Below are 16,286 nucleotides of genomic sequence, written 5' to 3' on the forward strand. Positions count from 1 at the left end.
CTACACACATAACAGGAAGACTGCCATAAAGAGAGATATACCTATTATATAGGTTATAGATGAGTTATTATGTCCAAATCTCTAACTAACAATTTTATAAATTGCAATTAGGTAACATCTGCATCAATTTCTCCTTATCAGTGATCAGAATGGATGATAACTCACCTTCTTGGCAAATAGCAGACATGGTAGGGTGCCTCCTACCTATATCTGTGACAATGATTTAGCCTGATAGAAGCCATTTAGTGGGCTGATAGCATAGGAAGAGCAATGCTACATGTACACAAAATCTAGGAACTTTTAATTTAGGTTCAGACATTTGAATTTTATTAAGGTTAAAATTATGTAAGAGTTGGTTTAGCCTACACCTAGCCATTGATTTTAGAAGTATTAAAGTTCAATGCTCATGTTTCATTGCATGTGTTTTGCAGTCAAGGTTCAGAAGTCGGACCATCCCCACTCCTGGGACCCCTGTGTTAATTACTGTCCCCCTCCAAACTCCACTCTCTGCAACACAAGTTCCACCCTCAATAAATCGTGGACCACCTCTAACAACAACACAATCAACAACCTTGACTACTGCAAGTGTAAGAACACAAAAACAACACAACTTGGTACTACATAAGTATAGCCATAAATTTTTAGTAAAAGTCTAAATTTTAGCTGTATGCATTAGGAGTTTGGTCCGTACATTGCCAAATGGTACTTGGCTTGTTGATGATGGCAGGCAATGTCTGTGAAAGGGTAAATGAGAAATCAAATGTATGCTGCCCAGTAGAATGTATATGTAAACCCAGTACCTTACAGCTGTGAGACAACAGTGCTAACTACTCAGCCGCCATGCTGTGAAAATAAAGCACCAAACAAGAAATAAAATTTTACCTGACATGTCCATGTTTGCGGTATTTATCATGTGCTTTCTGACTCTTTGTGAAAGAGATGTATTAGCATCTACTTCTTTGGTCTTTTAATTTCATTCTTAAAAGTCCAAGTTATTGTTCATGTATTGCAATATTGAAAATAAACTTTTTTTTCCCCTCACTCTTTTTTTGCAGCTCTTGTATCAGCCAGTTTCTCTCCTGCCTCTACAACCACTTCTGGGCCCAGCAGCCAGAGCTCGAGCACGTTACCCAGGCCCACTGTTCCCATGAGTCCCCGTAATTCACTGCTCAAACGACGGCAGAGAAAGAAAGAGCATAAGAGCTCCTGTAGGTTCCATCTCCCTGTGTCTCTGCATGATGGATCTAATTTCCCAGAAGGGATGAAACTAACTGTAATCTATGTGTCTGTGTGTTTTTAGTGTCCCTGGCCTCCAGTTCGGTGGGTCCAGGTGGTCAGGTGGTTCATGTAGAGACCAGTGAGGTTGTCTTAACAGGTGACCCACTGAACGGCTTTGGTGTACAACTACAGGGAGGAATATTTGCCACCGAAACGCTGTCAGCACCACCACTTATTCGATTCATAGAGCCTGACAGCTCTGCAGAGAGGTGAGCGTGCATGTTGACCCAGTCATACAGAGGCACGTTTGTAGCATAAATTAAATCTAAACTACAATAACTGTCATCTGTAGCTTTTTCACTACAATATCAAATTTAGTCTGACTTTTTTTTTTTTTATTTTGGCACTACAACGTCAAAAGTCTTGTTTTTGTTCCCCTCCTTTGTGATTCACTGCCCCACCGTCATTGTTTTCATTTCTGGTGAAGTGTTCCCAGCTGGCCATGTTTCCACCTGTGTCTGTGTCTTTAGTCAGTCTTTTGTGGATATATAGTCACAGGCTTTTCTTGTGTCGCTAATTTGTGCCTCTGAGTCACTTCCATTCTCTGTCTTATCATTGACCCGAAAATCAATTTTAGTATGCTACACTGAAGGATGTTTCAATTCCAAAATGCATCTGGAAAAGAGAGGACAGAAGTGGCTTGTCAGAAGGGATATATAGAAGGTGCACAGGTGTATCCTTTGTACAAGTGTTTTCAACCTCATTGTCTATAAGAGGCATGACACACAGTATATACAAACATGGTGGAAAGAGGACTCTTCAAATAATTCATTCCTTTAAGCAACAATCCTGTGTGTGAAAAAAACTATAACATCTCACATTGTCTCATCTTGTGAATTTGAGTAAAAGTGACCCTACAGTAAATATAAATATGCCATAAGCACAGTTATGTCTGAGATCTGAAAATACAGCAGTAGTTGGACTATGCAAGTACTTGAATTTATATTGTGCTTTCTTAGTCTTAGTGATTCCTCAGTGCTTCTAATTACAAGTCACACTTTAACCATACATACAGACATTCCTTTTATTCCATCAACTTCAAGCACCGTACCTCACACCCGTGGGCAATTTAAAATTACAAGTTAACCAAATTGCATGTCTTTAGACTGTGGAAAGAAACCAGAGTAGCCAGAAGAAACCCACACAGCCCCAGGGAGAGCATGCAAAATCTACACAGAAAGAGCCCTACTGGGAACCTTCTTGCTGTGAGGTGACAGTGCTAAGCACTGTATCACCACGCCACCCTATTTCAGATGTCGTGTCTATTTCAAGGCACCACCCTTCAACACACCCTCTTACCTTATTATGACTATTTTAGATTCAAGCTTTATTGTCAATACACAGTATACACAGTATACAGGTACCGAAATGCTGTTTCACCCCAAGCCCCCCATGGTGCATTTATAAGTGTATAAAAGATATATCTCCAAGCGATATAAAACTAGGATTTACAAGTAAATAACATGCTAAATTTCTGTAAAATTAAGGGAAAATTAAGGGATAAAAAGGCACTAATTACTAACTATACAATACTATAATGATAACTATACAATACTAAATGTACGATAAATAAAGACAGGACAGAGACAATACAAAGTGGATTGTCGGGTAGGTATTGAATACCAGGTTCAAGTTATTGTCCGGATATTGTAGACGAGACAGGACGAAGACATGTGCAAGATGCAAAATGTGCAAATATAGTATAATTTAGATGTGTATTCATTAACTATGTGACTTATATGCACCATATATTATCACTCCTATACTGCTTTGAGATTTCCACATGATATTTCAAAGACTAACTGTTGCTTGTCTCTGTGGAAACTGGAGCAAATATGGTAGAAACATTGGTGGCAATGTCAAAGTACCCTTTGAACTCTGTCACTATTTCCTATGAAATACACACGGACAAATCTGACCTTTCCTCACGTTTACAGTGTAGTAAAATATAGATGTGTAATTTAAAAACTCAGTAACAGGATGTTCACTGTATTTGTGTAATTTCTCTAGAGTTGTACAACAACTGTACGAATGGCTTTCTGTTCGTTTGAGGACAAATGCTGACTTTAATGCTGCATTAACAGAGCTTTACTTAGCTTCCCTGTGTGTATTTGAATGTCAGTGTTAGTGTGGGTGGGTGTGTTAGACTGATGTTTTGGTGTATTAACAGCTCTTCTTGGCTCTGTATTATGTGTGGGTGTTTAAATGTTTGGAAGAATTTCTGTGCATGAGTGTAGGTAGAGTTTTTTTGTGAATACTGACATGCAAGTGTGTCCGTGCCCACAGCTTGTGTTTGCTGTTTCTCAGTAATTTGTTCACAACTTCATTTAAGTCTCTGTATGAATTCTCAGTCGTGTCTGCATCATGATGCTGTGCTTATGTCCGTGTCCACTGATTGATGTTGATGTTTCCATCATATTAACAGCTTCTGTAAGTGCTGGGTGTGTTTCGGCACCCTGAGGCCACACTCCCTACTCCATTAGCGCCCACACTAACAACACTAATTAGCTAGCTTCCCTTTGCCCACTCTGGAGGAATCGATAAATACCTTTCTTTCCGCTTGGCAGTGTGAATCCAAATAACCCCCTTTACACCACCCCGAATTACACTTATCCACAACTTATAGCCTTTAAAACTATACAATTTGTGCAGCAGTGGTCTGTGGAGCTCTTTTTAAGGTTTTAACCTGTAATTATTTTCCTTTGGTGCTGCTAATGCTGGAAGATTTGTTTTGTAAATGGTAGACCATTTACCATAATTTAAAATGTGTATATTGTAGCACTAAAGGTTTCTACATTTGTTTATTTTATTTTTGAAAAAGGAAGGGGGCAAAAAAAATCTGACTATTGATAAAAGATTCAAAAAGCACAAACCTACTTATGCTCCAGTAATTTCTTGCCTTATTTGGCCCTTTTCCCCCAAAATGATAATGGCATAGAGAGTAATGTTAATACAGCAGTGAGCCACTTTATCTGCCTGTGTACTCCACAAACCACCATGAGAACTCCATACATACAGATGTATGTAAGGTGGAGTGTATTTTATATGTTTTTAATATATAATAAAAATACTCTAATTTTTGTCTTACTTTCAAATTTCAAGTGCACAGTGAACTATTACAATGGAAGATTGCATAGTGATGAGCAAACAGAGACCACTAAAAACAGAAAAAAACACAGTAAAGTAAATGTTACACAGACAGCCACACAAAAATGGGTCAGTTATCAAACAGCAGTTTGAAGGTGGATGTTCACTGTAATAATTGAAACTTGATATTGTTGCCAAATTTAGAAGCAGCATGAGTCTGACAAAACAACTGTTTGTATCTTAATCCCACTTTAACTTGTTTAGTTCTGCACATTTACAGTTCTGATGATGTAAGTTTGCCTGGGATTATAAATATGACTAGTCGTTGTTAAAGTAACTTTTATCATTTGGCTTCAGTTAAGGTTAGAAGATGAAAATTAAATTATTAGTGTAAAGTAATACAACAGTGAGGCAGTCATAGGGCTGCACCAAACAGGATGAAAAAATGAGACAACGAAAGCGAAGAAAGGACTTGGGCTTCTTGAACAATTAACGGGAAATGGAGGAGAAAGAACGACAGGAATGAGAGCTATGGCAGACCATTTTATCCTCGGTAAATCATAATGAAGATGTCTGGCTGTATATTAATACAAGTCACCCACTCGTGGCTTAATGGAAGATACAGTGCCTCATTTGTGCATCTGTGTCACATAAAAGGAAAACCTAGATGGCCTGCAAATCTATAGGGCACCAACTACATTACAGTGAGGCCGAATTAAACTGAGACAAAAACATCTCATCTTCATTTTCTTCTGTCAGATGTCACCTTGGTGCAGAAGTGGATAACTGTTGTAATAATTTCATTGCAAAAAGGAACATGACAGTGGGCCAATTCTAAGAGTTGACGTTTCACCCTTAATCCATAAAATATACTAGCAGCTTTTGGATTTTTGTTAACAAAAGTTACCCAGAACACTCAATATTGCTATTGTTTAGATGTATAGCCAGTTTTGTGTTTCAAAGTCACACGTTTAAGCTACTCAAATATTTGCCTTCCTTTGCTTTTCATAGCCACACATTGCATTTGTTTTTAACTGCTTCTGAAGCTCACTGCATGAGCTATCTTATTCTGTTAGGCTGGAGTATTATAGGTTTACTTCGCTGTGTTTCAGGAAACCCACTGAAACCCCACTGCTGTTTTCTGCTGCACGGTTCTGACTCACAGACAGGGATCTTCTCATCAAGTTTTTCCTTCCAGATCCTTGAAAAGCAAGAAAGCTGGAATTGCTTTAATTCTGAAAAAACAGTGGAATATTAATAATATCACAGGATAATATATCAACAGAAAAGGCACATGATTCCTGAATTTAATAGTCACAGGTAATGTGCTTTGATTTAATTCCAACAGTCATCTATTTAATGAGCAGCCAGGGTTGGTGTATTTTGGAAATAATAGCTAAACAGCAGCATAAAAGCCACAGTATCTAAAAATAATGTGAAATTTAACACAGTGGGGAGTCATAAGCTTACTCTCCTGTCATCTGTCTGTAAAACGAAGGGGGGGGGGAGAGATCCAGATAGGGCAGCTACTGACAGTTAGCAAACATAAATGCTTGAATTTTTATTCTCCCCTTGGGACCAGTTTGACCCTGGAGGTAATCATATTAAACAGGCACAGACAATAGCGAGACAAACAGGCTTTATTTCAGGCAGCAGGATCTGACAGCTTGTGTGAACATAATGCTGAGTGTGGTGTACTGCCTGAGTGAGCTGATGTTTGGAAAGTTCTTGAAACCTTTGTCTCACGCTCCAGTGGATCGTCCTCGTAAACAAAAAAACTGGAGAACTTAAGTTTAGTTGAAACCACTCCAGTAGGTTTCCTCTCCATTGAAAAAACTTCTCTTCCTTTTAAAACCCAGTAAGATGTCAGTCCTAATAGTGATTACAGGCTATCAAGAAAAGGTGTCTTGCCTTATGAAAACATATACTTTGTTTTTAATCTCATTGTTGATGATACATCGATATGAAACACAGGGAAATTAATTATATGTAGAGTCGTACTACATGCTTGTATGTATCCTTTTCTTGTGATATATACAGGAACAGGACCAGAAATTTTAAATCTTTACTTTTACATTTATGTTTATATTAATCATTATATTAACCCCAACCCTAATTCTGAGCTTTATCCCATGAAAATCACTACATACATTTAGCCCTCTTGTAGGTGAGATAGATTTTTTGTTACCATTGTTTGTGTCTTTGCAAAGTTTCTGTCAGAGTACTCTGTGGATTACTTCTTCATATCTAATCCAACAGTCCACAGTGTACTTTAAATCCCTTCAGTGTGAAACCAGAATTTATGAGTTTTGTTTTAAAAGCAAGAAAACCTCATTCAAATTCACACTGGTTATTAGTTAATACTACCAGCTTTCTCAGCACAATGCATGTGCACGTGAATGACAAATCAAAGAGAAAATGTGTTGTTTATTTGTTGCTTTTTAGTCTTTCTGCAGTTTTGTAAGAGGTTTTTTTTACATCCTGAGAGCATCACAGAAAACTGAAAAAAATAAAACAAAAACCTTACTGGAAGTTGTAGATAAGGGAGAAACTATTACACACTTTGCTGCACTGGTAAAATAAAATGAGGGCTGTAGAGTTTTTGTTTTGTTTTTTCCACTTTTTTCTCTTCAACCTGTCAAGCATGGAAGCATTGCTTTTTCAGTCACTAAAGCATCTTGATTTTCTCGTAGGTGTGGCCTGCTGCAGGTAGGAGACCGTCTTCTGTCGATCAATGGAATCCCCACAGAAGACGGAACACTCGAGGAAGCCAATCAGCTCCTCCGAGATGCTGCATTGACCAATAAGGTCACACTGGAAATAGAGTTTGATGTAGCAGGTTTGTAAACTTAGCAAAAGGTTTTATACCTTATACCGTGTCATACATGCACCATACATATTCCTTGCTAATTTGTGAAGCCTGAAAAACGTTTTCACAGAATAGAAAGACACCTTTGTGTTCGTTAATAGCTCCCATTTAAAACATACCTTTGTTTAAAAAGCACATATAATCTCATTTTCACAGACTGGATATACTGGTGAGATTCCTGTGCTGCGAGCTTTTGTGTTAGCAAAGGCAGGATTAGACAGAATAAATACAGCTCTTCACTGCAGAGCATGGCACCATTGACATGCTGTCAACCCCTGTGGAAAGTACTCTGAGTTCATTCAGGGTCTTTATTTCTGATTTCTCTGTAGAAGAAAAGTCTCAACAGATTCCATTTTGGAAAATGTTAAACTCGGATTAGGATTAAATCAATCCAAGATTATTTTTTAAGAATCAAATTACATTAAATAAATACAGTGTAGTCCTTGTTTTGAAGGGAATCTGTTCAGTACTATAATTTAATCATTCTAATAAGTGAAGGCTGAATGACCTGCTTTTGTTTTTAACTTTGATATAATTATTCAAAAAGTCATTTTTGGTTTTTTGGTTTTTTTGTTGTTGTTCATAATAATCATTCAAAGACTTGGTAAAAAATAAATGTGTAGTATAATGGAATTATACATCCAGGCATCTACTTTTACACCTGTAAGTGTAAAAAGTCCTTGTGAAAAAATGAAGTACTGTGCAGTTTAGGTAGTCACTGGGAATTTTCAAACAATTTAAGTGTTTGATTGAGGTTTCTGCAGATATTAATAGTAGCTTTTTCACTCATTGAGTTATATGACCAGCAGATAATTTCGAAGTAAAGGATGCTCATAACTAACTCTATAAATTAAAAAGAATAGATTTATTAGATCTACTGATAATAACCCTAAATTTGGGTGGTACGTATTCACCAAGTGTTATATTTATATTGGTTTATGTTTGCTTGATTGTTAGTTTGTTTTCCTTTTTAACTATTTTGAGTAGATCTGTTTTGTTGTCTGCTTTCATGCACAAGCTGTTCAGGAAATTAAATTACCTTTTCTTGGTGAGTGAAACAAACTCTAAAGTAAGAAACAGATCCAAGTAAGGAGTCAGACAGCCTTACGTGGTTGCTGTGCTTACAGTTTTAAAGGTGTTTTACTGGTAGAATTAGTATTTACTCCTGTAGGCAAACAATGAGGATTTACAGTCCCCGTTTGCCGTGTAGAAGAGTTATTATCTGTTTCTTTTTACATTACTTGTTTCTCTGGTTATGCTTAAGTGTCTGTGTTTCTGTTGCAGAATCAGTGGTGCCAAGCAGTGGTACTTTCCATGTCAAACTGCCGAAGAAAAGAGGAGTGGAACTGGGGCTCACCATCAGTGGTAGGAACACACACACTTGAAACATTTTTCATGTGATCCACTTTTTGTTTTGAACAGCTGCTGGCAGAATGTTTAAAATTCATTCGACCACCCACATGCATTTTTTATGATAACAAAGTCTGCAGAGAAGCTAAGCTATAAATTCCAACAATGTTTATTAAATGCTATAGATATTGTTTGTCTTTCTGGTGCCACTGGCATCACGCTGTGTGTCCAGCATTTTTTCAGTTAGAGCTAAGTCACTTAGTTTCAACTGAGGAAAATCTACACAAAATCTCTACAGTGATGTTTTTTGACTAACCTTTGAACTTCACCTCAATGGTGGCATTGTGGAGAAGAGACAGTTGAGAGGAAAAGGTATACTTTGGATTCCATCTCCTGTATCTTCCAACTTCTATGATCATGAGCTTTAAGTGGTGACCAAAAGAAAGAGATCCTAAGTGATCAAAATCAGTTTTCTCCATAGATCTGTTGGGTTCAGACACCACACTGCTATGCAATAACTATGCATGCAATTATTAGATGGACTTCAAAGCAGAATAGCATGAATGACTGCTCACCTGTTGTTTGTCTATGTTCACAGCCTAATATATAGCCCTGCATTAGGGGACAGGTTCCAAAATTTTAAGGGGGCTCGCAGTAGAACTAGTTCTCCTTTTCATCAAAAGATGTCCTCTGAGGTAGTTCGGGGATTTAATAAGGATGCCTCCTGGGCACCTTCCTTTAGAGATTCTCCAGGCTTGGAGGAGATCCAAGTGTAGACCCAGAACTCACTGGAGAAATTATATATCTCATCTGACCTGGAGCGTCTGGGAATCCCCTGCAGGGAACTGTAAAAGGACATCTGAATTACTGATTAGCCTAGTGCCGCTGCAATAAAGAAAAGAAATTGAAGCTAAACTTTGTGGCAGCAGTTCGTAAGTTGATGTTAGTTTGAATTCGAGTGCACAAGGTCAGGGTTAATTTTTCTAGTTTTTGTGAAATACATTTCTCAGCATCATTAAATATGCTATGAGATGAACAAAAATACTGGCTATGAGCTGAGCGCTACCCGCTAACATCAATGGTCAACCTCACTGTGTGTTAAATAAATAGGAGTAAAGTTATGTTGCAGAATCCATAGAGCCTTTCCAAAATTGATGTTCAAAAAGAACACATGGGTGCAATGATCAGTGGTCATGTGGTGTATACAGTATAATGTTGCAATAAATATTTGTAATCAAAAATAAAAGCACACACTTGAGCGTTTACCCTGCAGACTTGGAATTATTCTGCCAGTCAAAAGTGGTTATTGAGAAAGTAATTCATCACACGCTAACTGTATCTGTAAAGCTTTATAGCACAGTCTTCACTCTTCACTGGGAATGACCTACATTCAGTGTTTAATTATACCTAGCCTTGAATGTGGGTATATTGTAGTGTTCCACGCTTATTTTAAGTAGCATTAGCTCAGTGACAGGAGAACTACTGAACCTGACACATTTTTAAATATTTAAAGAGAAGATAATTGAAGACGGCTGGGCCCCAGCAATTTTGCTGGAGGTTGTGTGGAAGAAAACAAGCAGGCAATGCCTATTTTTTTTCTTGTCCACTATGTTGAATTTATTTAAAGAAAATATGCAATTTTTATGTCTAGGATTTTGGGCCTTAACTTAATATGTTATATATTTTTTAATGTTAATGTAAATCATTGTCTGTATCTTGGAGTCAATACTAAATCGAGGTGTGATATCTGGCTCCTAAAGATTGTCTTGACTGCCTGTAAAAATGCTGTCATCAAATCCTCAGAGAAAACCTGCTTTTGTGTATCTTTTTGGCATTGCCAGATCCACATGCCCCCTTTGTCCACTCAACATGATTGGCGTGGGGTGGGGGTGGGGGGGGTGGGGGGGGGATACTGAAGGAGATGCAACTGTGAATGTACTCATTTTCTTTTAGTCTCTCTTATTTTCTCTCTATGCCTTCTTACATTAGACATCAATGCTAAAAACCTTGTGTGCACCTTGTGTGTATCTGCACATGCCTACTATGCCTGTCTCTGATGTTTGCTGATACCAAGCAACATTTCATATCCCTGCCACACATTTGCATTTAAAAGTGCTGTATATATATCGTGTAAGGAAAATAGCTGAAGACATAAGCACTGCAGAAACAGTGTAGCTCTCTCAAATTATTTCTGCAAACCAGTCCTACAGGATAACTGAGAGTATACTATGGTGTAACTATAGAGAGTCTAAGCGCATAAAAATATTTTTGTCCTTATTTCAACTTTCCTGGCTAAAGAGACAGGATGTTAGAGCTATCATGTATATCAAATGTCCAAATCAAACCAATTGTCTTACCTCTGGTCATTTTCAGCCCTGAAACGCAGGATTTTTTAAATTTAATTACTCCCTTGTTCTTCAGTGACATTGTAGCGATGTGTTATAGTTGTCACCATCTAAATGACTAATGATAATAACCTCAAATTAAGTTATAATGTCACAATTCTGATGTATGGTGTATATAAAATGGTATAAAGCACGTTGTTCCTTGGCCGCATTTGAGACAAGAGAATGGTGCAATGGTGCCACCTTCTGAACAGAAAATATTCACAGCTAGCTGGGCTTACCCTCAGAGAGCAGGGAACCCAAAATGTTGGCTATTGACACAAATCTGCATGCAGGCACTTTGTCCTGAGGTGATATTAGAGGATGGATGGATGAATATACAACCTTAATGTTACTATTTATATTGAACTGATTATTGTTGTTATTATTATTATTATTATTATTATTATTATTATTATTGTTGTTGTTTTTATTTTTATTTGTTGACTGACATGTTATATTTTGATGTTGTTGCTGCTGTTCCTGCTAAATCTTATTATGGTTTCATCTACCTTAACAGCCAGTAAGAAGCCAGGAGAGCCTCTTATCATTTCTGACATCAAGAAGGGAAGCATGGCTCACAGGTATTTTATAGGGACTAGTGTTATATTCCTTTGTAAGGACTGCATGTAAAAATTTCTTTTCAATTTCATTTTGTTCTGGGTTTTTTTGTTTTGTTTTTTGTTTTTGAATTTATATCCATATTATAGTTCACTTTTTAATTGTGTTTTATGACACTTGTTACAATGTATCACCTTCTGGGCAATTTTGTTTTGTTTTTAATCTTAGAGTAAATTGCACACTAAGAACTAGGACACCAGACTTTACTAGTCATGTGTGTTTCTCTTGTTCACAGTAATACACAATTACAGTGATATGAGCTTTAACATAGACCCCCTTGCCTTAATCCTTTGTGTCCTATATTCAGCAACGTGCTGGACACTGGACAAAGTTTTTGGTCCATATTAACACGATAGTATCAAACACCCTTCTAACATCAGAAGACGGGTACACTGCAGTCATAAAGAAGTAGATCTTATACTCAGGCTATGTTTAAACGATGGCCATTTAATACTAAAGGGATCATTTTGACTATATTTATATACTTAAGTGCACTGTGTTGTTGCCTTGTGGATGGGCTCAGATTTTTGTGTTAATGAGCAGCTTAATAATTTGTTTAATAAGTAAGTAATAAGAGTGAGCACTACTATTTTCTAACAATATAAATTATATAGAGTTTTGGAGACTTAGCAAGGACCACTAAAACCAGCCAGCTCAACACAGTTTGTTTTTTTTTTTCTGGGTGGGTTTATGGGCGTTGTATTTATTTTCCAACTAATATATTGAGGAGCAAGACATGTCATATCATACACTCATAAAGTTACACCTTTTTTTAGAATTCCACTGAGAGTTCAACTTAGTAACATAAGTGTTTTTACTTCAGCGTTTGATTAATATCTACAAAAGTTTCAAGTGCTTTGACTTTTTACTTTGTCACTCTCTGTTCTTTCACTCTCTCACCACCAGAACAGGAACACTGGAGCCTGGAGATAAGCTGCTGGCTATTGACAACATCAGACTTGAAAACTGTTCCAAAGATGATGCAGAGCAGATCCTCCAGCAGTGTGAGGAACTCGTCAAATTAAAAATACGTAAAGATGAAGACAACTCAGGTACTTTTGTGAATATAGTTATTTCTATATTTGAGGGACAGAGCTCTGACCTGAGTTAAGCTATTGTTTTAGGTTTTCTTTAGTTTATTATTTCAGTTGCCGTCAGAAAAAAGAAAGCTGTACTAATGGGGTTTGACCACAAGGTGGCACTATTGTCCAAAACTCTCGGACACCTACACAACTAAAATGGTCTTCATAAAAGCACTATTGAAGCTATTTGAAAATGGAAACAGGCAAATCCTATGTGAGACAATAAAGAATGTATTATAAATTACAACATAAATCCAACATGTTAATACAATATAGTATAATTTTATATAGAAAAATTGTGTTCTTCTGTGCGGTGACCTATTATGGGTACTGGAAACAACAAGCAGCAGCCTAGAGTTCTAATCCATCTAAGGACCTTTGTGCATGGTCACATATTCACACTTTAACAGTCTTACAGCTTACACCTTGTATTTATGTATACACATAAACACATTTAAGTTATATAATGTGACGTAAACGCACACACACACAGACTAAGTTAGGGACTGTGTAATGAAGGTAAATTATGAGACTGTAGTCATCAGGCACAAACACACACAAGGAGGAAATAACATGTGTGCATGCTATATGATGACAAGGCAGTCTTTTCCCTGGTTACCATGGAAACTGTGTCTTGCCTACCAGTGTAGTCTCAAGAAGCGTTTTGACCTACTTCTGGAATCAAGTGTGTTTGTGTGTGCGCGCATTTCCAGCGAGCAGGTAATGTGATCCAGTATTACTTAGTGACCTGAAGTGTTTTGTGTGCGTGTGCATCAGATAAGAAGCATCCATCAGACGGTATAATGTACTCCTCAGACTTGAAACACTAGATTAATGTGTGTGTGTCTCTGTGTGTGTGACTGCGTGTATGTGTGTTTGTGTGTATCAGATGAGCAGGAGACGTCAGGCAGCATCATATACACAGTGGAACTGAAGCGGTACGGAGGCCCTCTGGGTATCACCATCTCTGGCACTGAGGAGCCTTTTGACCCCATCACTATATCAGGCCTAACTAAGAGAGGCCTTGCAGAAAGGTACATACTCAGACACACAAAATCTCTTCTGGGAATTCTAGGTTGCCATTTTGTAGCTCTAAATGAAATTCCCTAGATTTCTGGATAGAGCATTTTTGTATAAATCCAAATCTAAAAAACTGATGAAATGAAAATGAATTGAATATCTCACTATGTCTATCATGTTTTAAATGTCTGTGTCGCTCTGTAACTAAAAAAACAACAGTACCAGCATTGAAGCTCGCTTTATTTTACATTAACCAAATGTAGTTATTTTAACAAAAAAAGCAACTCCAAAAGAAAGGTGACTCATGCTCCATGGCTGCAGACTTTTGGAGTTTGAGGTGATGACCCAAATGCAGACAGAACGAGGCGTGAAATGGGAATTAACCAAAAGCGAGCCAATTTATTGACTGGTAACGGTACAAAAACAAAGGCAAAGGAAACCATAAACTCTAACTGAACTGGAAAAAGAGAAGAGAAACATGGAAATAAGAAATGTGGAAATCATAAAACCTGGAACACAGAAGATTAAACAGACAATCTGACAAGGAACAAAGGAAAACTGACACAGAGTACACAGACGGGGATGATTAGGGCGATGGAAACACATGGGAACACAGCTGGGATGAATAAACATAACAACACAAGGGAAGCTAAACTGAACACACTGAACACGGGACGAGAGACTGTCAAAATATAACAGGAAGCACACAGAGACATAGACTAAGACACCTGGGCTTGACACAGAGACGGGGATAAACAAACAGGGGGACGAAAGACCCCGATACGACTAAGATACACAGAGGACGAGGGAGCGAGAGGGATGAAACACAAGGAGAGGAACATGGGGACAGTAAATGGAGACGAGACATTACCGAGATACAGACATGACCGAGGAAACATACACAGAGAACATGACAGACTCTCACAGGAGACACAGGGATGAGATAGAAGAAAACATGAACCAGAAATACACACATGTCCACTGGCAGATAACAGGATACTGTGTTAGCATAAGGCAGCCACATACAATTAAAGCTCACTGCATGTTTGCACAGCATATTGCTAACAAGCAGAACAATTACTGTTGTTGAAGTATATGTCAATGTGACATGTATTTACATTTCTGCAATGGTTAATATCAACTGTGTCACATCAACACAGAATTGGATATATCAGTTGCCGATCCACCAGTCATTGGTCCGAGCCAGTTAGATAAAAACCAAACAATCAGTGCATCTCCAATTTTCATGTGTTGATATTTTTGTCAAGCCTATATTCCTTCCTTCCATCCATCCATTTTCCAGATTCTACACCAGAAGCTGAATGGCCAGCAAGTGCCATTTGACACAGAGTAATGACAGATGTGATATTCTGAACACGAGATGGTAGCTAGTGTCCAAAGCAAGACTAAGAGAAAGATGACATAATGTTTTCCCTGAGTCATAAACATCCATTGGTAAATTCAGCTTACATCCACTCCACCACACAGCACCTTCAGCTTTTATAACAGGCTCACGTGTTATTCCATCAAACTACGCCCACAGAGGCAACATACTACTTTCCCACTTCCAAATACACACACACTGTGACCCCATTTCCCTGAGTCTGTGATGTAATTGTTCTATTTCCCATTCTAAACTGTTGTCGATAAAGCACTCAGACCTGTTGGCTAAAAGCACTCTACAAATAAACTTGGTGCAGCTTGACACAGATAAAAGTGCAGGAATACATACGATAACCACAGTGCTACATCTTACACCGACCCAGTTTTTCTCCTTTTCTTTTTTTCTTTTCGGTCAAGTGATTTAATTTTGTTCAACCACCAAAGGACGTAGGGGCCAGGCACAAACTAGGACCATTATAACTTAATGCATTCTTCCAGATATTATTGTTTTTTAGTGGCACATGATTTTCTGAAAGTAGCACTAAGTTTAACTTTTTGGCAGTCCTCTTTCTACAAGTCATCTACAGTGCTTTTAAAAAAATGTAATTGATTTTGGCATATTTATATTTATAGCACATATTTCACTCAATTTAATACTACACAAATACAAAATAGTTTTTAAATGATGATATTATTTATTAAAAGAAAAGGCTATCCAACCTACCCGACCTTATGTGAAAAAAGTAATTGCCCCTTGCACCTGGTTGTGCCACCCTTGGCAGCAAGAACTGATTTCATGCATTTCGTTTAACTGACAATGAGTCTCTCAAGTCACTCTTCAGAATTATTTTACTGTAACTCAGCCCCATTGGAGGGTTTTTGACCATGAATGGCTTGTTTAAGATCACGTCAAAGATTCTCAGTCAGATTTAAAAGTCTGACTAGGCCACTCTAAAACTCTTTTTTTTAAATTTAATTATTTATTTATTTGAGCCGTCCAGAGCTAGACTTGCTGGTGTGTTTTGGATCATTGCCGCCCTTTAGGACACGAACTGATGGCTAGACATTCTCCATCAAGATTTTCTGGAATAGTGCGGAATTCATGGTTTCATCAATTATGGCAAGTCATCCAAGTCCTAAAGCAATAAAGCAGCCCCAGACCATCACACTAACACCATCTTGTTTGACTTTGATCTTCTTTTTATAAAATGC

At 37.7% G+C, this 16,286-nt stretch overlaps 1 protein-coding gene across 10 annotated transcripts in view; it reads left to right on the forward strand.

Annotated features, from left to right (window-relative positions):
• Positions 1 to 16,286, forward strand: part of LOC100691544 (glutamate receptor-interacting protein 2) — a 245,317-nt gene that overhangs the window by 205,364 nt on the left and 23,667 nt on the right. For all 10 annotated transcript variants that reach the window (XM_025907173.1, XM_025907176.1, XM_019359146.2 and 7 more), the window contains exons 10-17: positions 432 to 587; positions 1,056 to 1,208; positions 1,301 to 1,487; positions 7,059 to 7,204; positions 8,519 to 8,599; positions 11,489 to 11,552; positions 12,496 to 12,641; positions 13,561 to 13,705. In XM_025907173.1, coding sequence (XP_025762958.1) covers positions 432 to 587; positions 1,056 to 1,208; positions 1,301 to 1,487; positions 7,059 to 7,204; positions 8,519 to 8,599; positions 11,489 to 11,552; positions 12,496 to 12,641; positions 13,561 to 13,705 — 1,078 coding nt within the window. The remainder of the gene's footprint in view (positions 1 to 431; positions 588 to 1,055; positions 1,209 to 1,300; positions 1,488 to 7,058; positions 7,205 to 8,518; positions 8,600 to 11,488; positions 11,553 to 12,495; positions 12,642 to 13,560; positions 13,706 to 16,286) is intronic.

This window comes from Oreochromis niloticus, linkage group LG5 (genome assembly GCF_001858045.2).
Source record: "Oreochromis niloticus isolate F11D_XX linkage group LG5, O_niloticus_UMD_NMBU, whole genome shotgun sequence".
Lineage (NCBI taxonomy): Eukaryota > Metazoa > Chordata > Actinopteri > Cichliformes > Cichlidae > Oreochromis > Oreochromis niloticus.